Source organism: Staurois parvus, unplaced genomic scaffold (assembly GCF_062004578.1).
Source record: "Staurois parvus isolate SC_StPar_1 unplaced genomic scaffold, SC_StPar_1.0 ptg000183l, whole genome shotgun sequence".
Taxonomy (NCBI): Eukaryota; Metazoa; Chordata; class Amphibia; order Anura; family Ranidae; genus Staurois; species Staurois parvus.
The window spans coordinates 476,014-500,129 of NW_028317979.1; the positions used below are offsets into that span (position 1 = coordinate 476,014).

The 24,116-nt window shown below is 41.9% G+C and overlaps 1 protein-coding gene and 1 pseudogene across 1 annotated transcript in view; both read left to right on the forward strand.

The window, feature by feature from the left end:
• Positions 1–1,847: 1,847 nt before the first annotated feature.
• LOC149462176 (ferric reductase 1-like) overlaps positions 1,848–24,116 on the forward strand; it is a 61,195-nt gene continuing 38,926 nt past the window's right edge. The window contains exons 1-6 of the mRNA XM_089677266.1: positions 1,848–1,972; positions 7,030–7,225; positions 15,161–15,297; positions 18,126–18,220; positions 19,609–19,750; positions 23,289–23,471. Coding sequence (XP_089533392.1) covers positions 7,030–7,225; positions 15,161–15,297; positions 18,126–18,220; positions 19,609–19,750; positions 23,289–23,471 — 753 coding nt within the window. The 5' untranslated portion in view covers positions 1,848–1,972. The remainder of the gene's footprint in view (positions 1,973–7,029; positions 7,226–15,160; positions 15,298–18,125; positions 18,221–19,608; positions 19,751–23,288; positions 23,472–24,116) is intronic.
• LOC149462177 (cold-inducible RNA-binding protein B pseudogene) lies at positions 9,391–10,390 on the forward strand (annotated as a pseudogene).

The window sequence follows — 24,116 nt, forward strand, 5'->3', positions numbered from 1 at the left end:
AACATACCCAGTGTGGGTTTGGGGCCATGCACCCACACCGGCACAGATATCACATTGGGAACAGCACACCCCAAACATACCCAGTGTGGGTTTGGGGCCATGCACCCACACCGGCACAGATATCACATTGAGAACAGCACACCCCAAACATACCCAGTGTGGGTTTGGGGCCATGCACCCACACCGGCACAGATATCACATTGGGAACAGCACACCCCAAACATACCCAGTGTGGGTTTGGGGCCATGCACCCACACCGGCACAGATATCACATTGGGAACAGTGGCTGTGTCTGTGCAGCCACTGCATCCCAGCTGACAGCAACAGGACTGCCTGTATGGGCAAGGCCGGCGATGTCATAAGGCAGCTTAATCAGCCGCCTTATAGTGCCAAGATAGGGGGGGCAGTAAACTCCGAATCCCTGGCCACTTGATGGGGATTTGGATTTTTACAGTTCTGCAGTGTGTTTTTTTACACACTCCAGGCCACTATAGTGGCAAAATGCACATTCGCCTGAGTAGTCAAAAATCCTTGCACCAGCCCTGCTGTATAAAACACCTGTGCCTGGGTAAACATGGCCATCACACGGGGCATGGATTCATATGCTCAGTGTGAATGAGGCCTTTCTGATTGTTCTGCAGACCTAAACGGACTTAGATGTGGGTGGACACATCCGTTTACACGCATTTGCCCATGGAGATATAGCTTCTCCGTCTAGACTCATAGGGGTTTATTTACTAAAGCTGGAGAGTCCAAAATCAGACTCCCTTCTGCATAGAAACCAATCAGCTTCTAACCTCAGCTTGTTCAATGAAGCTTTGGCAATGAAACCTGGAAGCTGATTGGTTTCTATGCAGAAGGGAGTCTGATTTTGGACTCTCCAGCTTTAGTAAATAAACCCCATAGTAACATTGGACAGAAGAAACGCTCGTCTGCATTTAAAAATGTGCTGCACTGTGAACAAGACCGAAGGTCAGCTACAAAATATGACATTTTTCTTCTTTGTTCTGGTTGGATACACTTGGACACACAGGATCTTTTATTTTTTACCCAAATAATCAAATCCCAATAAACTCCCTTACCGCCCTATAGCAGATACACTGCTACAGGGCAGCTACTCTATGCAAAATCACATAAATATACGTGATTTTACATTTCTGGGTAGGGGGCGTGCTCCGCCATACCTGCACTGCCATTGGTTGCAGCAGACGTCAATCACCAGGTCCCGGCCGGCGATTCTCGGCCGACACTCAGTGATCGCCGCTAAGACTGGGGGGAGAGATCTGTGTGTAAACAACAGTGTCAGAATGCCCACCGCAGTCTCGCTATAAGCTGCTGATCGCCGCCATTATTAGTAAACAAAATAAATAAAAATTCCACTATACATATGTCGCCATTTCTAAACGCTATAACTTTCATGTAAACCAATTAATTTACACGTATTGGGATTTTTTTGTAGCAGAATACATTCTACATATACATTTTATGAAGAAATTTTATTTTTTATTGGATATGTTTTATAGCAAAAAGTCAAAACTGACAGTATTTAAAAAAAATTGTCAGTTAAAATAACGCAGCATCATAGCATAAAAAATGGCCTAGTCAGGAAGGGGGGTAAATCCTTGGAGGACAAGTGGCTAAAAAATAGGGATCCCAGTCCTAGTGTGATCCTAGTGAATGGAGTCCGATGCACACAGCCCGCTCCCTCCAGCAGAGCCCTCCTTGTCCTATAGGAGCGGACTACCACACAGCACTGACAGGCACACTGCACGGATCTATAGGCGACAAGAACTGCTAAGAAGACACGCCCAACACAGAATGCACCCAATGATCAAAGAACGGCTGACCCAGCCACGCCTCCTGAGGTTTGGTGTCCCGGCTGCCGGTAAGTGTCTCAGTGACCCTGGGAGAGTTGCTGGAGGTGGCGGTCGGCCGGTCGGTGTGTCCCCGGTGGAGGCTCCGCTGTGGGAAGGTCAGTAGTACATGAAGTTTGTATAGAGCTGTCCGCGCTGTGTCCTCCATATTCTTTACCTGTTTAGAAGGAGTTCATTGTCTTGTAGGTGGGACTGCAGTCCTTGGCACGGAGTGTCACTTCCTTATGTCTGCACGCTGTGTATAAGGAGCAGTGTGGGCAGGACTGGCAAGGTGCTGATTCTGTCTATACACCTACACGACTCTCTGAAGTCCACAGTCGTGTTTCTGAGCTCTGCTATAATAAATACATACAAGAATGTTTCCTAGACTCTGTGGGTGTGAGTCCCCTGAGTTTGAGGTTCCTGGGGTGAGGATCCCCTGTTTCTAGGCACCCCCTGCTTGGGTCCCTTGGATTTGGGTCCCCTGATTCTGAGGAATCCATTTGTGTGGGTCCACTGATTCTAAGGGTCCCCCCAAGTAAGGGTTCCATGGTTTTGAAATCCCCAAACTGTGGGTCCCCTGATTTTGAGGATCCCCCTGGCGTGAGTCACCGGATTCTGAGGATCCCCCCGGCGTGGGTCACCGGATTCTGAGGATCCCCTCGGCATGGGTCACCGGATTCTGAGGATCTCCCCGACGTGGGTCACCGGATTCTAAGGATCCCCCCGGCGTGTGTCACCGGATTCTGAGGATCCCCCTGGCATGGGTCACCAGATTCTGAGGATCTCCCCGGCGTGGGTCACCCAATTCTTAGGATCCCTCCCCCAGCATGGGTCACCCGATTCTTAGGGTCACCCGATTCTGAGGATCCCCACCTGGCATGGGTCACTATTCTGAGGATCCCCCCCGGCGTGGGTCCCTCCATTCTGAGGATCCCCCCCCTGGTGGCATGGGTCATTTGATTCTGAGGATCCCCCCTGGCGTGGGTCCCTCCATTCTGAGGATCCCCTCCAGCATGGGTTCCATGGTTTTGAAATCCCCAAACTGTGGGTCGCCCGATTCTGGGGATCCCCCTGGCGTGGGTCACCCGATTCTGTGGATCCCCCCTTGTCATAGGTCACTCGATTCTGAGGATCCCCCCTGGCGTGGGTCACCCGATTCTGAGGATTCCCCCCCCCGGCGTGGGTCACTGGATTCTGAGGATCCCCTCACACCCCCCCCCACCCGCACGGGTCACCGGATTCTGAAAATCCCCCCCCCCGGCATGGGTCACCCAATTCTTAGGGTCACCCAATTCTGTGCACCCTTCTATACTGGCTGTGGGACAGGATGATGACACATGTGTATGAAGATTGCTCAAGGTAATGTCCAGATGTGATGCTGAGACTCTGTGATTGAAAGAACTGAAATCTAATGAATGAAGGGGCTGGGTCAGGGACAATATACATGGGGGAAGAAAGATCTATATGATACTGGATGTCCTTCAGCCAGGATATGAAGAGGGCTCTATCTGACTCGCTGCAACTCCTAATTGTGATTGGTTCACAGTGTGCAGTGAAATCTGAGTAAGTCAGTTCAGTACAGGAGAGAAGCCCGCACTGTCCTTAGGGCTCATGTACACAGGGTGTTTGGAAAACTCTTCTGAACAATGGAAACTGACAGCTGGAAAACGTAGGTTTAAAAATGTCAGTTTAGCCGCGTTTGCATAACGCGTTTATGCACGTTTATGCGTGTTTGCTTTCAGAAGCGTTTTTAAAAGAAACCTCAGGAGACCCTCCCAAATGCCCAGAATGCACTTAAAAATAGTAAATACCTATTTCAGACATTTTGTGAGAAATAGAGAGAGCAGAAGCAGAGAGAGCAGTATGTGTTGAGATGACCAGTCTTTTCTGGTTGTATTCACTATGGATCCCATCATGAGCATAATGCAGCACGTTCTACCATTTTTTCCTTCTGATGATGAAAAAAGGCTCTGGACAGCATCTGGACATGGAACAGTTAAACCACATTTACAAGCATTTGGCGTTTGAAACGCCAGTAAAATCTACTCCTGAACGCAAGTTTGGTGCGTTAAAAAAAAAGCAACTGTAAACTCAACTGCCTGTAACGGCATAGTGTACATGGACACATAGGAAAACATTAGGGAGAGTTCAGGGGCTGCTGAAAAAACCGCAGAACAGCTCCTGAACGTCAGTTTAGCAGCTGCAGTGTACATGAGCCCTTACCTCCAGGGAAGCTGAGCTGTCAGTCCCTACACAGCTGGTCCAGTGTTCCCGGGATTGGAAATCCACGCTCTTCTCCCTCTTCTCTGTGCTGTCCTTCCAGGATAGATCAGAGTGATTCTGATTGGTCAGCACCTGCACAGTGCACAGCAACTGCTGCAGTATTTCACAGAAGCGCTGCACAGAGAACAGAGGGGGCTTCAAATCCCAGGATATGACCCGGCTGTGTGAACACTGATGGCTCATCATCCCTGGAGGTAAGTGCAGCGGGGGGAAGTTGGGGTGGAGAGGGTGTAGGGTGTTCACCTTCATTTTTTTTTTCTGAAAAGGTGAACTAACATTTTAAAGTGGAATTCCATCACAGTTAAGTGCCACTAGCAAAGCACACGAAACCGGATAGGATGGGGATGACCAGAAGCCTAGCCATTGATTTCACAGGAGCTTTTCCTGTATAGTATAAAAAAAAAGCATATGCCAGTGCTCGGGGCGCACAGGTGACGTCCTATCAAAATAAATGGTTGGCTGAAAATGTGGCAGCTGTGCTCTGTTCAGAGACACATGCCCTAAATGCAGAAATTCTGGTTTGGGGCATACTTCCCTGAGTCCATACAGCTCAGAATGTGAGTATTGCTTGCAGCAGCACATCATCACTGTGTGTTTTCAAAGAATTCCTGCTAGTGGACTGTTTGCTGTGACTCCCAGGCATCAGAGTACACCTGTTTTTTTTATGCTAATTGGGCAAAAGTGCCTGTGTGCTTGAGGCCTGAGATGTGTGAGCTTCTGGGGGGGTGTGCAGCAAAACAAACCTGTAAGGCCAGATTCACCCCTTTCATTGTGTGTTTTCTTGCACTTTTACATGTATTATCAACAAACATTAGTTTTCACACTCTGCCAATGTCATTAAAAGGTCCTATGGCATACATTAATGCATCAAAAAATGAACAACACATGTCACATGTAAACTATCAGCATTTTATTTATTTATTTTTAATTGAGTTTCATCATATATAAGTATAAAACAAAGCCAACCGGGCATGCACTGGCTCGCTTAGGTACATATAAAAAAAGCAAAAACAAATACAACAAAACCTTCCTCACACACTCTGTTTAGAACAGGAGTAAAGTAAGGCCCCATGTACACTTCTGAATGATGGAAACTGACTGGTAGAAAACGTAGGTTAAAAAAATGTCTGTTTAACCGTGCTTGCATAACGCGTTTATGTGCGTTTTTTAAAGATAAGCACAGGAGAACCTCCCAAATGCCCAGAATGCACTGAAAAGTGGTAAATTATTAACTATTTCAGACTGTTTCAGAGAAATACACACAGTAGAAGCAGAGACAGCAGTATGTGTTGAGATAATTAGGTTTGAGTTGCTCATTAACATTTCTTTTGTTTCCAAGGTTGGGATAGGTGTCTGGTGGAGTGAGTCATTAAGGTCACCTGGCAGGGGGTCTTCATGAGGGATTTGAGGTGTGAATATTTATTAACATATCTTTTTTTTCCAAGGATGGGAGAGGCCTGAGGTGTGAATTGGTCATTACAATGTGTGACAAGCTTGGTAGGAACATCCTGTGTTCAGTGTTTTGTCCATCTGAGTACATTGAAAACGCTTTGCATGCATTTTTCATGATGAAAAAAGGCTCTAGACAGCATTGGGAACTGGAAGTGTTAAACAAAAATTTCAAACACAAATGCTTAGAAATGCAATTTGCCGCGTTTAGCCGTGTTTTGCGTTTGAAACGCTGATAAAATTGACTGCTGAACGCAAGTTTTCTGCATTAAAAAAAACGACTGTAAACTCAACTGCCTGTAAACGACTAAACGAAGATGTGTACATGGACACATAGGAAAACATTGGGGAGAGTTCAGGGGCTGCTGAAAAAAACACAGAACAACTCCTAAACGTGAGTTTATCAACTGCAGTGTACATGAGCCCTAAAGTGGAGAGAAAACCATGTTGACGTGTCCATAAGCATCTCCTAGATTACTAAAACTCGCTCTGCTAAAAGTCAGGTTCACATACTTAATGGACTGCATTGGTACTCAGGGTCACCGCCACCAATCGATCAGCATTTTAAACAATTGCTAACCTATTGACGTGCGCTGTCCTGCAATTAAACTCATAGATGTAAGTGGGCCTATGCTGCCCATTCTGTTAAGTACCAATTTAGATATTTGTTGGCAGTCGCAGGTTCACTTTAAGGCTCCATGCACACTGGGCGTTTTAATAACGCTGGTAACATTAGCTGTATAAAGTCACGGTGAGTTTTTCAGCGATTTTGCATTAGCGTTTTGCTGCATTTTTTTGCGTTTTCTAGCGTTTTGGGGGTTTTTTTTGCCAAAAAAACCCACCGGTTTGCGGCGATTTGCCGCTTTTTTTCAGCGTTAGAGCGTTTTTACAGCTAAAATGCTCCTGTAGAAACCCACTAGTCCTGGGTTTCTTTTCCAGCCAAAAAGCACCCCTGCCAAAAAACAGTCTATGTGCATGGACACATAGGATAACATGCTGGGGTGGGGGGGGTTTTACTGGCTGTAGAAAAAAACATCAAAAGCCAAAAACAGCAGCTGTAAAAACATCCAGTGTGCATGAGGACTAAAGGGTGTAGAGCAGCAAGTTTCTACATCTACAAATGATTTTTTATGACATAATAAAGTTTTAGAATAACCCCAAAGTAAAAAATGTAAGATTACTTGTATAAAGTGTGTTATTTATTACCCATTCTTGCCAGTAACCTGCATTTTATTTGACAAGGAGAAGCCTGTTTGTGGTACCCCTGGGGGTACACCTACCTCTGACTGAGTACCTATGTTATAAAGGAGTCATGCAAGCAGTCTTTTTGTTGGAGCCACAATCAAACTACTATATACCAAGCTCTTATTACTGTTATTAGTCCTTGTCATACAAACTAAAAGGTAGAATTGCTGGACTAATTGTGTCTTTCATTGTATAGATGACTCCAAGGGCGGCTTCCCTTGTCCTTTTCCTTCTGACATACACTACTGCACCGGTGGACAGCTACCCAGATGGAAGAGTAACACAAGCCTGCGGCTCCATGAAGCCTCTGCATGATCATGTACCGCGAACAGAGGCCATTCATAATATAACTGTGGATAAAACCACATTTGAGCCTGGAGATAAGATTAAAGGTAATTGGTATGTTTGTGTGTGTCTGTAGTAAAGTTTTTTTTTTACCAGAAAACAGAATACTAAATATTAATTTAGATTTATGAAAACCTATGTAACTCATGGCAGGTTGCTCCACATATAGTGGGAATGTCCCAAAATCAACTGGTATTGGGTCTCTATGCATCGTCATATCCAGTAGGAGCAGTGCGTTTTTTGAGCAGGAACACAGTTCCGGCACTTCGAGCACTGAATGCATGTAATGGAAATGGGTGCTGGGGTGTACTGGAGGGTCTATTGAGGCTGGCTGCTGGGAGATCTGTTGTTGCTGGAGGAGATCCATTTTTGCGGGGAGGCCTATGGTTGCTGGGGGGGAGATTGTTACTGGGAGGGATCTACTGTGGAGGGTGGGTTCTATAGAAAACATAGAAGAATGACTGCAGAAAAGACAGAGCGGTCCATCGAGTCTACACATTGTTTTGTTTTTTTTTTCTTGGTTTTTTTGTTAACTTTTTTATCTGCGTATAAATCTATGTTTGTCCCAAGCATGTTTGAAGCCACTTACTGTTGACTGGCTCACTACCTCTGCTGGAAGTTTATTCCAATCATCAATTGCCCTTTAAAATAATACTTTCTACAATTAGTTTTGAACTTTCTTCCAGTTAGTTTGAGTTCATATCTCTGTGTTTTTGATTTTTGTTTCATACTAAAAATACTGCCCTCCTGAACCTTATTCACCCCCTTGATGTATTTAAAGGTTTCAGCCATGTCTCCCTTTTCCTTTTCTTTACTCCAGACTGTTGTACTGTTGCTGGCTGCTGGAGGGGCTACTGATGCTGACTGTGGGGAGATCTGTTGTTTCTGCTGGGGGAGTATGTTTTGTTGCAGGTGATCCAAAGTTGCTGGGGGATCTATTGTCGTGTGTGTGTGGGAGGGATATTGTTGCGGGCTGCAGGAGATCTATTTTACAGCTTTTTTTGTCATCATTAACCAATTCTAATTTACTGACACTACAAAATTATACTTGGTTCTGTATTCTATAAAAGGGTGGTACTGTGAGGTGGATAGGCGGTGGAACCAAGGAATGGTGCTCAGAGGTGGGTAGGGGGTGAAGAGAAGGGATGACTTATAAAGGGCTAGTTCCAGCATCTATTCTCTGAGAAAAAAGCGACATAACATGTCATCGTCTATGTGACAAGCCCTTGCCAATTCCTTTTCATCTTGCCCCTCTAAATATGGTGTCACCTCCTATTTAACTTAACATGTCATTAAAGCTCCATTTTTCTTTAATTAAAATGGCAAACATGGCATACTTAACTGTGAAGTGGCTTTTCACAGAATAGCACTGATCCTCTTCTTCTGGGGTCCCCTGCCTGTGCTCCTAGCCCCTCCTGTTTGGCCAGTGCCCCCATAGAAAGCCACTTTCTATGGGGGCACTTGTACGGGTTTCGCTCCCGAGCCACCCTGTCTTTGTCTATTAACACAAAGCGGGCAGCTTGGCCCTGCCTCCCACTTTCTCATCACAACATTTGATTTACAGCAGCAGGAGCCAAAGGCTCCCACTGCTATCATTCTGCCCAGTGAGGAGGGAGACAGCAGAAAGAAACGCTGCTCTTGTGCGAATCACTGGATCTGATCAGGACTGAGGTAAATATAAGGGGGGCTGGGGGGGATCCTGCAGCACAGAAGGTTTTTCACCTTAATGCATAGAATGTATTAAGATGAAAAACCTTAAGGCTTGAGGACCACCTTAATGCCACAGAGGGGTTAATACCTCTCAACTGATACTGGATCAACTTCCATTGAACCCCAAATGTATTAAAAAGTTGAATGATATTCTGGAATTGGAGAGATGGGTTCATCTTCGTAAAGCCTAATGCATCAAATTCTATAATGTCTGGGACACTGATATAATTTCGCTCTTTCAGTTTACAGCAGCTCATGAACAAGTCATAAGATAGCTGTAGTACCACGTATAAAATGGCACAACTATTTTGCAATGCATTTGCTGTGTTATGCCTACGAGCCTAAATTGATCTCCGAACCCCCCACCCCACCCCATTCCCATGTATCATTATCAACTTTCCTCTTTCCTTCCCCAGTTCCTTTGTTGATTAAAATGTACTCAAAAGGCACTTCGCATTGCTGATTTCTGGGTGATCTGTACGCTGTACATAGCTAAGATCTCATGTCATCTGACGAAGGAAAGGTGTTCAGCTTTGATACCAACGAGCAGAGTCTGGAACAAGTATTCTGCAAATATGGACAAATCTCTGAGGTGGTTGTGGTGAAGGATCGGGAGACCAAGCGATCACGTGGCTTCGGATTTGTCACATTTGAGAATCCAGAAGATGCGAAAGATGCTATACAGGCGATGAATGGAATGTCCGTGGATGGATGTCAGATTCGAGTTGATCAGGCTGGAAAGTCCCCCAGCGACAGGAGAGGAGGCTACAGAGGTGGTGGTGGTGACCGTGGTTATGGAAGCAGCCGGTATGACAACAGGAGTGGTGGCTATGGTGGCGGATCCCGAGATTATTATGGCAGTGGCAGGAGTCAAGGAGGTTATGGTGATCGCTCAGGAAGCTCTTACAGAGACAGCTATGACAGCTATGCCTCACGAGTAAAATACCTTCCTGACTCAAGATCGTCCTTCCAATGGCTGTATTTATAAAGATTTTTGGAGCTTCCCTGAATCAATAATGTGTAGTATGTCAACTTGTGTTCACTTTTTTTTATATAAATTTGGTTAATCTCGACAGCCTCCCTGGTAGAATGTGAACAGCTGTTCAAAGGGTGTTATCCTTGGGGCACACTTGTATTACTTTTTGTTTTGTTTCATACTGCTGTTCTGTTGAGGCTGCAGATACATGAAGCTCTTGTTTGTTAATGAGTAAATTCATGCTGCAGTAAATGATTTTGCTCAGCAAATGGAGTGGTGCTTCTGCATTCGCATCCCTGTAAATGGGTATGTCTCCTACTACAGCGTGGTCTTACTAGATCTTTTGCTGTTGTGTAAATAGTCATAGGATTGAAACCATGAGCTTATTTTGAGCTCTTCTTGTTTGAAAATACTTTTTTTCTTTTTTTTTTTTCTTTGTGACGAGGTAGTGCAGAACCTGGGCGCGTTGAAATAGACAGCTGTACCACCTTACTATAACTAAAGTGAACAAATGGATCTGTCACAAGACGTTGTCCTTTTTTCCTTTGTCCTTTTTTTATACAAATATTTCATTTGAATACTGTACTGAAGTGGTTACAGAATTGTATTTACTTTCCTTTTGGCTTCACAAAACCTATTAAAAGACAGTCTGAAAGAAAAAAAAATTGTACTCAAAAATGCCAGGCTGGGATAGAAATATTAACTCATACGTGCAATGTAGAAATTATCCTACTTTTGTACACATTTGTATTGCAGTGTTGACCAACTTGCTTACTAAATATTTTCCCAAAAAACCTATATAACTGTAATAGGCAGTGCTGTGTAATGTTAAGTACAGCTTTACACCCCTGAGTCCTGCTACCCAGCCAACCTCCTAGAACAGGGCTGTCCAACTCGCTACGTTTAAATGGCTGTCCCTGTAATTGTGCCAGTACTGCCCGTGTAAGTCTTCTCCTGCATGAAGAGACAGTATAATGTAGTCATTTGGGAGGGAGGAGCGTTTGTTCAGGTGAGTAACTAAATCCTAATGGAGACGTGTAGAAGTGTGTTTTGTTTTTATGGGGTTTTTTTTGCTTCCCCCCCCACTGAACACCAGTGAAGGTGAGTTCAATATTACTGCCAGTGATAGGGGTGTTGTTTTTGCTACTACCAGCAAAAGAGGGAAGGTTATTCTTGTTGCCACTGACACCAAAGCTGATTTGGTATCCCTGATTTATTATTAATGCTGAGTTGTTGTTGTTAATATATGATCTGGGTTATTATTGCTGTCACTGCATTGAGCTGAATGCCACTAAAAGAAAACATTGCGTGGCTACAATATGCATGTGGCAGCACATCACTTGTGTTTTTTTTGTGCAATCCAACATATACAGGGGTGGCAGATTCCTGGTCCCATGCTGTGCTCAGTGTTTTGGTCCACTGACCCCCTAAGTCACTACTGTGTACTATTGTGAAGTAAGGGCATGTGGGGAAAAACACAGATTATATGTACAATTTTAACAAACCCTGTATTTGGCACCGCCAGTATAACAGGAGTAATCCCGGACTTTATTGGACAGCCTTACAGCTAATGAGGTGACAAAGAGGAGCTGCAGTACCTGTTGGGTGAGAAACGGCTCGCCAGAGGGTATGATGGTTTCTTAAGAAAGGGAGAGTGGGAGGGAGAGGGAGTTAAGTTTCTAATATCTAAAACCTTTTGTTGTGTGTAGATGTATTTGAGTCTGACATGAGTTCTGTATATTACATTTATTTTGTTCCTCAGTCACTTATTGCCCAATACACCAGATAGGACCTGTTCTGGGTTAGCCAGTGTTCTCTGATGGGGTAAGAATGGTTTAGCAGGTGCAATCTCAGGTGTGATTTGGGAATTGAAATCGCATCTGAAATCACATCTAATGAAAGCAAAGTGGCTAAATGGTTAGAACTTCCACCTGGCAGTACTGGGGTTGTTGGTTCGAATCCCCACCACAGCACCACCTGCCTGGAGTTTGCATGTTCTCCCTGTGCCTGCGTGGGTTTCCTCTGGGTAATCCGGTTTCCTCCCACACTCCAAAGACATGCTGGTAGGTGAATTCGTTCCTGTCTAAATTGGCCCTAGTATGTGTATGTATGAATGTGAGTTAGGGACCTTAGATTGTACGCCCCTTGAGGGTTAGGGACTGATGTGAATGTATAATATATATGTAAAGCGCTGCGTAAATTGATGGCGTTATATAAGTACCTGAGATAAATAAATGTGAATGTCAGCATCTTAACATTTGCGATTTGCTGCAGTGCGATTTCTAAAGTAGTTCCTGCACTACTTTTTCTGCAGTTTTGTTGCAATTTCAAATACATAGAATATAATGGAAATCGCACAGCAAATTGCGAGAGATCGTTGAAAATCTTCCTAAGTATTTTTTTTTAAATTTTATTTATTTCAGGTACAGATCAGTCTCGAACCCTCAAGAGGCGTACAATCTATGGTCCCTAACTTACATTTATACATAAAGTGGATATAAAAAGTCTACACACCCCTGTTAAAATGTCAGGTTTCTGTAATGTAAAAAAAAATGAGACAAAGATAAATCATTTCAGAACTTTTTCCACCTTTAATGTAACCTATAAACTGTACAACTCAGTTGGACAACAAACTGAAATCTTTTAGGTGGAGGGAAGTAAAAATAAAAAAATAAAATAACATGGTTGCATAAGTGTGCACACCCTTAGACTAATACTTTGTTGAATCACCTTCTGATTTTATTACAGCACTCAGTCTTTTTGGGTAGGAGTCTATCAGCATGGCACATCTTTACTTGGCAATATTTGCCCACTCTTCCTTGCAAAAACACTCCAAATCTGTCAGATTGCGAGGGCATCTCCTGTGAATGTGATTGCTTAATTCTGAACACAGCTACATCCACAATTATACAGTTACAAGAAAAAGTATGTGAACCCCTTGGGATTACGTGGAGTTTTGCATGAATTGGGCATAAAATGTGCTCTGAACGTCATCTAAGTCACAACAATAGAAGAACACAGTCTGCTGAACATAATACTACACAAACATCAGATGTTGCCATGGTTTAATTGCACATAACATGTAAACATTCACAGTGCAGGGAGGAAAAAGTATGTGAACCTTTGGGCTTAATAACTGGTTGACCCTCTTTTGGCAGCAATAACCTCAACCAAACGTTTCCTGTAGTTGCAGATCAGACCTGCACAACGATCTGGAGTCATTTTGGACCACTCCTCTTCACAAAACTGTTTCAGTGTAGCAATATTCTTGGGATGTCTGGTGTGAATCGCTCTCTTAAGGTCATGCCACAGCATTTCAATCGGGTTGAGGTCAGGACTCTGACTGGGCCACTCCAGAAGGCGTATTCTGTGCTGTTGCAGCCATTGTTTTGTTGAATTACTTGTATGCTTTGGGTCATTGTCCTGTTGCATCACCCATCCTCTGTGGAGCTTCAGTTGGCGGACAGATGGTCGTACGTTTTCCTGCAAAAGTCTTGATAAACTCTGGAATTCATTTTCCCATCAATGACAACAATCCGTCCAGGCCCTGAGGCAACAAAGCAGCCCCAAACCATGATGCTCCCTCCGCCATGTTTTACAGTGGGGATGAGGTTTTGATGTTGGTGTGCTGTGCCTTTTTTTCTCCACACATAGTGTTGTGTGTTCTTCCCAAACAACTCAATCTTGGTTTCATCTGTCCACAGTATATTTTGCCAGTAGTGCTGTGGAACATCCAGGTGCTCTTTTGCTAACTTCAAACGTGCTGCAATATTCTTTTTGGACAGCAATGGCTTCCTCTGTGGTGTCCTCCCATGTACTCCATTCTTGTTTAATGTTTTCCTTATTGTAGATGTGTCAAAAAAATGTTAGCATTTGCCAGAGATTTCTGTAGGTCTTTAGCTGACACTCTGGGATTCTTCTTTACCTCACGCAGCATTCTGCGCTGTGCTCTTGCAGTAATTTTTACAGGATGACCACGCCTAGGGAGAGTAGCAACAGTGCTAAACTTTCTCCATTTGTAGACAGTCTGTCTTACCGTGGACACATGAACATCAAGGCTTTTGGAGATACTTTTGTAACCCTTTCCAGCTTCATGCAAGTCAACAATTCTTGATCGTAGGTCTTCTGAGAGCTCTTTTCTGCGAGGCATGGTTCACATCAGACAGTGCTTCTTGAAACCAGTAAATCCAAAACAGGTGTGTGTTTTTTAAGGGCAGGACAGCTGTCAGCAACACATCCAATATCATCACACTGATTGGAGTCAAGGTTGGTTCACTCCTGGCTCCAATTAGCTCTGGGAGAAGTCATTAAGCTAGGGCTTCACATACTTTTTCCTCCCTGCGCTGTGAAGGTTTACATGTTATGTGCAATAAAACCATGGCAACATCTAATGTTTGTGTAGTATTATGTTCAGCAGACTGTGTTCTTCTATTGTTGTGACTTAGATGATGTTCAGAGCACATTTTATGCCCAATTCATGCAAAACTCCACGTAATCCCAAGGGGTTCACATACTTTTTCTTGCAACTGTAAGAGGGTGTGCACATTTATGCAACCACATTATTTTAGTTTTCCCCTAAAAGATTTAAATTTGTTTTTCAACTGAGTTGCACAGTTTATAGGTCACATTAAAGATGGAAAAAGTTCTGAAATGATTTCTCTTTGTCTCATTTTTTTACATCACAGAAACCTGCCATTTTAACAGAGGTGTGTAGACTTTTTATATCCACTGTATACCTACTAGGGCCAATTTTAGACAGGAGCCAATCAACCTACCAGCATATCTTTTTGAGTGTGGGAGATGCTGACATTCACATTTTATTTATTTATCTCAGGTACTTATATAACGCCATCAATTTACGCAGCGCTTTACATATATATTGTACATTCACATCAGTCCCTAACCCTCAAGGGGTGTACAATCTAAGGTCCCTAACTCACATTCATACATACACATACTAGGGCCAATTTAGACAGGAACAAATTCACCTACCAGCATGTCTTTGGAGTGTGGGAGGAAACCGGATTACCCAGAGGAAACCCACGCAGGCAGAGGGAGAAAATGCAAACTCAAGGCAGGTGGCGCCATGGTTGGGATTCGAACCAATGACCCTAATACTGCCAGGCAGACATGAAAACCATTTAGCCAATGTGCTGCTGATAGCAATAAAGTCTTCAGAAATAGTGCTGAAATTGCACACAAATCACACAATTTTTAAATCGCAGCGGTGTGACCAGCGACTTACTGTTCTGTACTGCTGTTCTGTACTGCAGTTCATATTTCCTTTGCATTTCAGTCACCTTATCTGGTCCAGAGTTTGCTGGATTCTTTATCCAAGCAAGGGATGCCAATCGTTTGGAAGGCAATGCAGTAGGCTCCTTCTCCTTAATTGATGATACAGTCTCCCAGCTTCTGACTTGTGGCACTGTACAGGTAAGGTTTTATCGATATTTTGGTTTGTGTGCATTTTTATTAGGCTGCTTGCATTTCGAAAGTTAGCATAATAAACAAAATACAGATTTCCTCATTAATTTTTAAGTAATTTGGTTACAAAATAGTTTCATAATTAGTGTTGTTTACAACATTTGCTTTCCTGTTGGATATGATTCAATAGTTTGTTCAGATGGTATACAGTACAATAGTTTTCACAAAGATTCAAAGTGATATTTATTTTATAATTTTTAAAAAATGTTATACTTTCCTGATCTGTTCAATGGTATTGCACAGAGCAGTCCATTACCATTACCTCCGCTTCTGGTGTCCCCCACCACCAGCGCCCCCCTCTTTCTTCCTCTGGGTGCCCCCATAGTAAGCTGTGTGCTATGGGGGCACCTGTGTAGGTGCGCTTCCGAGCTGGGCTGTGTCGTAGACACACACAGCGTGTTTCAGCCACCCCCCCCCCCACTCTGTACTCGCTGGATTTGACTAACAGCAGCAAGAGCCTATAGTGCACGCTGCTGCCTGAGTCTCGTGTAGGACCAGGAGCGAAGGGAGAAGATTTGCAGCTGGGACAGCTCTGGGGCCTAAGAGGAGCCTATATGTTTAGGGATGGGGGGAGGGGGACAGTTAGAGGGAGTGTTGCAGAGAATGCATTAAGGTAAAAACAACTTTCACTTTAGAACCATTTTAAAGAATATGTAAACCCAACATTTCATATTCCTGATATGTGCCTGCTGTACTATGTACATGTATGGAAAAGTGTCTTCTCTTTGTATTGCTTTTGTGTGACATCCCTGGTGTTCCTGCTATTCACTCTGCTTTCCTATTAACCACTTTACAACCGCGCTATATCCGAATGACAGTCCTCATATGACGTCCTCTCAGAACTTACCCTCAGCGGCGTGCACCCGGCGCTGTCAGTGATCGCTGTGTCCTATGGACACAGCTGATCACATCACTAGGTAAAAGGCCAATCACAGCGGCCTTTTATCACATGATGAGCCGTGTCCAATGACACAGCAGATCACAAAGCAAATACAGTTGCCGGTTATTGGCAGCACTTTCGTCATGCTGTAACAGCATGAGGAAAGTACTGCCGATAACCGGCGAATGTCACAGTGGACATCCGTACTGATAATCAGGGCACTGATTATCAGTACCCATCATGCAGCATCGTCAATGCCTCATCAGTGCCCACCAGCGCCTCCACATTAGTGCCACCTCATCTGTGCAGCCTATCAGTGCAGCCTCCTCAACGAACATTAGTGAAAGAGGAAAAATTACCTGTTTGCAAAATTTTATAATAGAAACAAACTTTTTTTTTTTTTTTTTAATTTTTTGCTTTTTTTGTTTTTTTTTTTGCTTTTTGTTTTTGGGACCTGCTGGGAAGCTTTAAGCTGGCCATAGATGGGTCAAAATTTCAGCTAGGTCAGTAGGGACTTGTTGAATTTTGATCCAGCTATAACTGTTCCCTCTCAACAGAAGTCAACTTAATTTGAACAGGAATTTTGAAAAACATTTGCTTAGCGGCTCTAGCCGCTTATCAGTATATTCTGATAGCAGAGGAGGTCCACTGTCAGAATACAATGGCACAGCAAGGAGTATACTTCTATCTACCGCAATTGTGAATACATGGTTTTTTTTTCCTTTTTTTTTCAGCTCTCTAGCTGAAATGATTCATCTATGGCCAGTCTTAGGGTGTAACCTTTTATAAGCCGTTACAGCAAACCTTTTTTTTCCTTTTGGGATAAAGGTTTACCATAACTGAATAAAAGCTGACCATTGTCGGCACCCCATCAGTGTGTCATGTTTGTAATTCACCCTCTAACTTCTACTTTGTCTGCACAGCTTGGTCTGTTAAAGTAAGTTGAAAAATGCAGTAACAGATTTACTGGCCAAATCACCAGGGAAAAAACCTAAAAAAGAAAACTAATGCAGCTAACACATGTAAGAATTGGTAAGCTGCAATGTAATAAATTTTACTTTTTGAGTTTAATACCTCCTTTAAAGTTCTATTTCTTGCAAAAAGTATTCTAATTTTTGGTGTTTCATATATAAAATAAAAGATACAAATAATATTGTAAAACAATCCTTTGTTCAAAATATGATATCAAAACACCCAGTGTCCTTCACTTCAATTAAATTATTCCCCGCTTTAAAAAAAACAAAATAAAGATTTGTGATTATAAGAGGTGTTATACACTATACAAACCACTTCATGTCCTGTTGGAGTCCTATGCAGTCTCAAATATCTAAAGAGAGGTTAATGAGTCCAATCCATTCATTATTGGAATTGCAAACCAGTAATGTGAGGTTCTCACCGTTCCAGACCATTTGCCAACATGTCAAAAACAGAAAGTAAAGCTTCATAGTGTAAAACAATCTGTTGCTAAAAAAATTATTATAAGTGCACTCACATTTCCATGTGTTATGCCCAACACTAAGGAGGTATGTGCATATACAAGTAAAGCCGCCAGCATCAGCCACAAACACGGGCTGCTGGTCAAGGTGGACTCTGCCTAGGCAGAGCCACATTCTAGTGATGTTTCCCACACTGTGTCTGCCTTGACCCGCAGCCTGTGTTCACGGCCGGAGCCGGCGGCTTTACTTGCATATGTGGTAAGAGAAATGGTTCCTTGAACTAGCTGTGGAAAATAATTAGTGTGATGCTGACATTACTCTGGAAAGTAAATATAAGCTGGAAAAGTGTAGTTGGTGCATTTGTACTTGTGTATATATGAGAGCTGTCAACAGGTAAAGTCAATAATTGGTAAGCTGTAACCTATGTAATAAGAACTTTTTTTTTTTTTTTTTTGTTTTAGGATTCTGCAGTAAGTCAGACCAGCAAGAGGAAGAAGTCTATGGTGGAAGTGTATTGGATTGCCCCCAGCAATGCTCCACAGCATGTCCAGTTCCTGTATGTAAATATATTGCTTTAAATCCATCTCACGTATTGGTACAGAGATAAACCTCATGAGTTACAAATGCTCACACAAGCACACACAATATCACTGAGATTTTAAAGTATAACTAAAGGCAAAACATTTTTATTTTTGTATTTTTTATTTTGCATGGAGTGGAGTTAGATTAGAGCCCCTGTCAGGTTTGTATTGCTCCCCGTTAGGGAGATCTACCCTCTCTTTTAATCCTGTTAATGATTATCATTGAAAGTAAAGTAAAGTAAAATCCCAAATTTTGGGTTGTACCCAGAAAAGTAATATAGGGGGAAGTCTTCCAATGGCGACACTAGTTATGGGTTCCCAAGGAATTTTGGTTAATTTGCAGAGATTTTCTCATGTCCTGTTTTGGTTATGGGACAGGAACTGAATGTAAATCTCCCCAGTGGAGCACAAATGGCAAAAAATAAACTGACTGGGGTTATCCTCCTCCCTTACTCTAGCCAAAATGAAGTTTTTCCTAAAGCTCTACTTTAAGAAACTACAATAACAGTGTGTTGGTAGTACAGAATGGATTTACACAGACTGATTCATTTATACTATTGTGGATCATGATGTAATCTAAAAAGGTGTGTGTGTGTGTGTGTGTGTTAGTAATCTCCAGCCTACAAAGATCAATTTGTAATGTTTATGTAAGAACTGAACTCCATCTATGTTGTATCTTTGTACTCTGGAAACTTTGGAATTGATCTTTAGGTGTAATGCTAATTCATTAAAAGTACCACTAGGAAAAATGTGCATTTTCACTTTCCTATTCTGTCCCATTTTCTTCCTAATGTATGGAAAACGAATGTGTATGCAATGTTCTCCCACATTAAAGCCCTATATTTCACCACTCCTCTTCAAAAAAGATAAAAAATCTATTTGTAGAGACTTCATTGGTCAAAATGCATTTGGTTCAAAACTTGCATTCCTATTGGGGTGGGGAAAGGGGGGGGGGGGGGGTTGTGGTCCTAAAGTCGTTAAATAGTGTTTCTTGTTTTGTTTTTTGTTTTGCATACAGTGGTAAGTGTTAAACCCCCTGGAAGTTTTTTTATTGGTGTTGAAGGGATTTATCTGTGGATGACAAAACAAGAAAACTGATTGGTTTAATTAGCTACTCTATCTAAAATGAAGAAAAAAGCATTGGCGTTGGATATATTGAAATCTTAAAATACTTATTAAAATATGAGCTCACGGGGGGGGGAAGAGTTGGGATATAAAATAAAATGTATGTGCGTGTTTCCAAGAATAGTGTTGTTTGGAAGCTGGCTGCTAGACTAAAATAGAATTATACACTTTGCTCTATTTTAAGCTGAAAGGCTAATATTGTACATATTAAACCTACAATAGTTTTTTTGCTTTCTAGAGTTACTGTTGTTGCAAAATACTCCATTTACTGGGTGAAAATTCCAGGACCAGTTGTTTCTCAAACTACTCCTCCACCTGTCCTACAGATTTCAACTACTGCTGCATTACCAGTGCCAACCAAGTCAGCTCTAACACAGCGGGTACAGCATGTTGTCTTATATATAAATGATCGACTTGCTCTGTTTGCATTTGGATGGTATTCGAGTAGTCTTGCACTACATTAGCAATCCATTTAATGCGGAAACTTTTGTGTTTAAGTGCCTAAGCTGGCTAATATAGGGTATCACTTAAAGCTCAAAACTTTTTGCATCATGATCTGATCTGCATGCTTGTTTCAGGTCAGTGACTTAGACTTTATTAAAGCAGTAGTAAACTGCACCTTGAAAAAAAAAAATCAATGCAAGGTAATGTCATAATGTGCTAGTATGCATCGCATACTAGCACATTACAAAGGTCTTACCTTTAAAACAAAGCCCTCCAGCAGCGTGCTGTCCCCACTGCTGAGGCTTCCATCTGCACCCGGTCTTCCTTCCAGTTTCGCAAGCTCCAGCCGCCTGACTGGCTGAGCCGTGATGACGTCATTCCCGTGCATGCGTGCAGGAGTCTCGGGCCATGGCACAGAGCTAAAGGAATGGCATGGGTATGCCATTCCTTCAGACTGCATGCGCCGGCTGTCAAAAAGAGCGAATATCTCCTAAACGGTGCACGTTTAGGAGACATTTATTTTACCAAATGTAAGCTTTATTCTTAGCTTACCTGTAGGTAAAAGATACAAACGTGGGTTTACTTCCAAGGCCGAAGATCAGATAAATAACCAGGCAACTGTCCTATTCTAGCCTATATCTTTCTCTCAGGATAGGTTTTCTCTGATTCTATTAAAAGGAATGTATATTGTTTTTGTACATATTTATTAAGGCCAGTACTAGAAATGGCTGGGTCTGAACAGAAGCTGCTTCTGCTGTGCTGTTTTTGTAGTAATCACTTGCTTTAGGAGTCATTTGTCATCTATTGAATGTTTATATATATTTAAAAAAAGAAAAGATAAAACTTCAGTTTAAAAACAAATATTTAAAAAAAATTAAATTGACCCAAACTCATTATTCAATCACTGGCAAAAAGTATGGAATCGCCACAATCACAGACATGCCTCAAAATTATTTTCATTTAACATTCCAACCTTTTGGCTTTAAGAAACGCTTAAAAAATAAAAAAGAGAAAACTAATCAATTGCAACTATTTTTGCAGACCAAGTAGAGGGAAATAATATGTAATCCCTCAATTCTGAGGAAAATATTATGGAATCACCATGTACTTTGCAGTTCTACAACAAACATCTGCATCATATTACATCTGATAATTAGTCTGCACTTAAAAAAAGAGTGCTTGCACACCTTTGTGAGCTTATGTACGAAGCTGATTGACATGAATCATGGCTCCAACATGAGAGATGTCATAAGAGAGGATTCTAAGGCTCCATGCACACTGAGCGTTTTAATAACGCTGGTAACATTAGCTGTGTAAAGTCACATTAAAAACATGAGTTTTTTAGCGTTTTGCCGCTTTTTTTAGCTTTTTTTTTTGTGCTCAAAAGTCCAAAAATGCCAGTTTGCTGTGTTTTGCCATGTTTTTAGTGATAGAGCGTTTTTTCAGCTAAAAAAACTCCTCTGGAAACCCATTAGTTCTGGGGTTTTTTTTTTCCCAGCCAAAAAACGCTGATTACAGTCTGTGTGCATGAACACATAGGATAACATGCTGGGGAGTCTACTGGCTGTAGAAAAAAACGTCAACAGCCAAAAACAGCAGCTGTAAAAATGTTCATGAGGACTAAAGCTTCAAGAAGGTAAATCACCACGGAATGTTGCAAAAGATGTTGGTTGTTCCCAGTCAGCTGTGTCTAAAAGCTGGACCAAATGAGAAGGCTGTAAAAGGGAAGCATACTGGAAGACATCAAAACATCAAGATAGAAACTTTTAAAGCAATATGTCTTGAACACAGAAAATACACAACAAAACAAATGAGGAACAAATGGGCAGAAACTGGAGTCAATGTCTCTGACCAAACTGTAAGACATCACCTAAAGAAAATGGGATTTACATACAGAAAAGCAAAACGAAAACCATCATTAACACCTAAACCGAAAAAAACAAGATTTCAGTGGGCTAAAGAAAAGCAATGATGGACTGTGAATGACTGGATGAAAGTGATATTCAGTGATGAATCACGAATCTGCATTGTACAGGGTGATGATGCTGTAACTTTTGTTTGGTGCCGTTCCAATGAAATGTATAAAGACTACTGCCTGAATAAAACATGCAAATTTCCACAATCATTGATGATATGGGGTTGCATGTCAGTTAAAGGTAAGGGGGGGATGTGCATCATTATTCCATCAATTGAAAGGATTTTTGGTGATGATGACATCATTTTTCACAATGAAAATACATCTTGCCGTAGGGCAAAAGCCATGAAAACGTTCCTTCAAGAAAGACCTATAATGTCAATAGCATGGCCTGCAAATAATCCAGACCTCAATCCAATTGAAAATCTATGGTGGAAATGAAAGAAAATGGTCCAATGCAAGGCTCCAACCTGCAAAGCTGATCCGGCAACTGCAATAAGAGAAAGTGGTAGCCAGATTGATGAAGAACACTGTTTGTCGATCGTTAAATCCATGCCTCAGGTAATTCAAGCTGTTATAAAAGCCAGAGGTGGTGCACCAAATTACTAGTGTTATGCTATAGTGTTTTGTTTTGTTTTTTGTTTTTCATGATTCCATAATATTTTCCTCAGAATTGAGTGATTCCATATTTTTTTCCTCTGCTTGATCTGCAACAACGGTTGCAACTGACTACAGTTTTCTTTTTTTTTTTTTTTTAAGTGTTTCTTAAAGCCAGAAGGTTGGAATGTTAAATGAAAATTGTTTTCGAGGCATGTCTGTGATTTAGTTTTTTTTCTACACAATTTAAACAATTTAACATTTTCCAAGAGTTGTGATTCCATACTTTTTGTCAGGGTTGAAGTTTTAACTGCTCACTGTTCAAATTTAAAATTAAATTAAATGGTTTTGAGGTTTTCAAATTATACATTTCCAGTATTCTCTAATATCTGAATTAAAAGTTGCACATACTAGTTCTAACTAACAGCATATTTAAAGTGGTTGAAAACCCTTACATACACCCAAGTGACTATCTTCAGGTGATACACAGAGATGAAACAAACCCTCCTATATAAGTTGTATCTGTTTATCTGCATCCTTCTCTGCGTTCTTTCAAAGTCCAGATCTTATAACGCTTGTCAGAGCTGTCAGGAAAAACGGGTGCAAAGAGCTGAAATTATGCTCTGGAGAGCTCTGAGATCTGATAGGAGGGTACAAACACTCCCCCCTCCTTCATACAGCTCACAGGAACAGAGCTGAGGCTGTCAGTCACAGGCTATGTGCTGGAGCTCCCTCCTCCTGTCACTTTTTTTTTTTTTCTCTTTGTCAGGAAAACTTGTCTGAAGTGATTCATGCTGATAGCAGAGGAACAAAGCAGCAGACAGAGATTACACATAGTGCTCTTAATTGAGACAAACACACACTATAGAGGGATATGGTTTGTTCATATTTATTGTCTAAGGTTTACAACCACTTTAATATAACATGTGTCTGACTAATGTTTGTGTGATTCACATTTTTAGTTCAGCGCGTCTGGATGTGGCCGCAGTAAATTCTGCGTAAGGAATCCAACTTCTTGTGACCCTGAACGGGATACGCAGTGCTTTTTCTTGTCCTTCCAGAAGAAATCTAACTCCATGCAGATTGAATTGAGCGGACCAGGGAAAGGTTATGTGTCGTTTGCCTTGTCACATGACCAGTGGATGGTTAGTACTTCGCCCGAAAACAAGTTTATTCACCAGTAGCCTGGCACAGGCTGTAACCCCCTTTATACTAGGCAATTTTGAGGTTGTGTTGCATGTTTGCAGTGTCTGCTTGGAATAGAAAAGGAGGTCTATAATTTTGCTTAGCTTCCATCTTCCTCAATTTCACTCTTCGTTTTTAATTGGTTATGTTTTCAGTATTGTTTTGAGCTGTTTTGTTGACATCGAGAATCACCAAAATTCACAGAGCTGGTTTCCTTTTTTTTCTTTGTGGGACGTTTTGATGTCTGAGATGGAACCTCATCACCAAGTTTGAGCTGCAGTGTTGGTGGCTATGCACCAGGAGGGGCACCCTGATTTATTGTAGCTAGTGTCACAGGGCACTACGCATACTTTGTCCCATCAGGAATTGAATAATGTAAAAAAAAAAAGGTGATGATTCTTAAAGAGAAAATGATTGAAAGGGTAGGATAACTGAGTGCTAACTGTGTTTATTGCAGTAGTCCAGATTGTATTGTGTTTTGGTTGAACAATGAGTGAGAGGAGACCCAGTCATATGAACAAGGTTATATCTATGAGCATTTTGAAAAATGGACTGGTGTGAATAAGCTGGTTGAGCTCGATGGTAGTTTGCGCAAATTGAAAAAT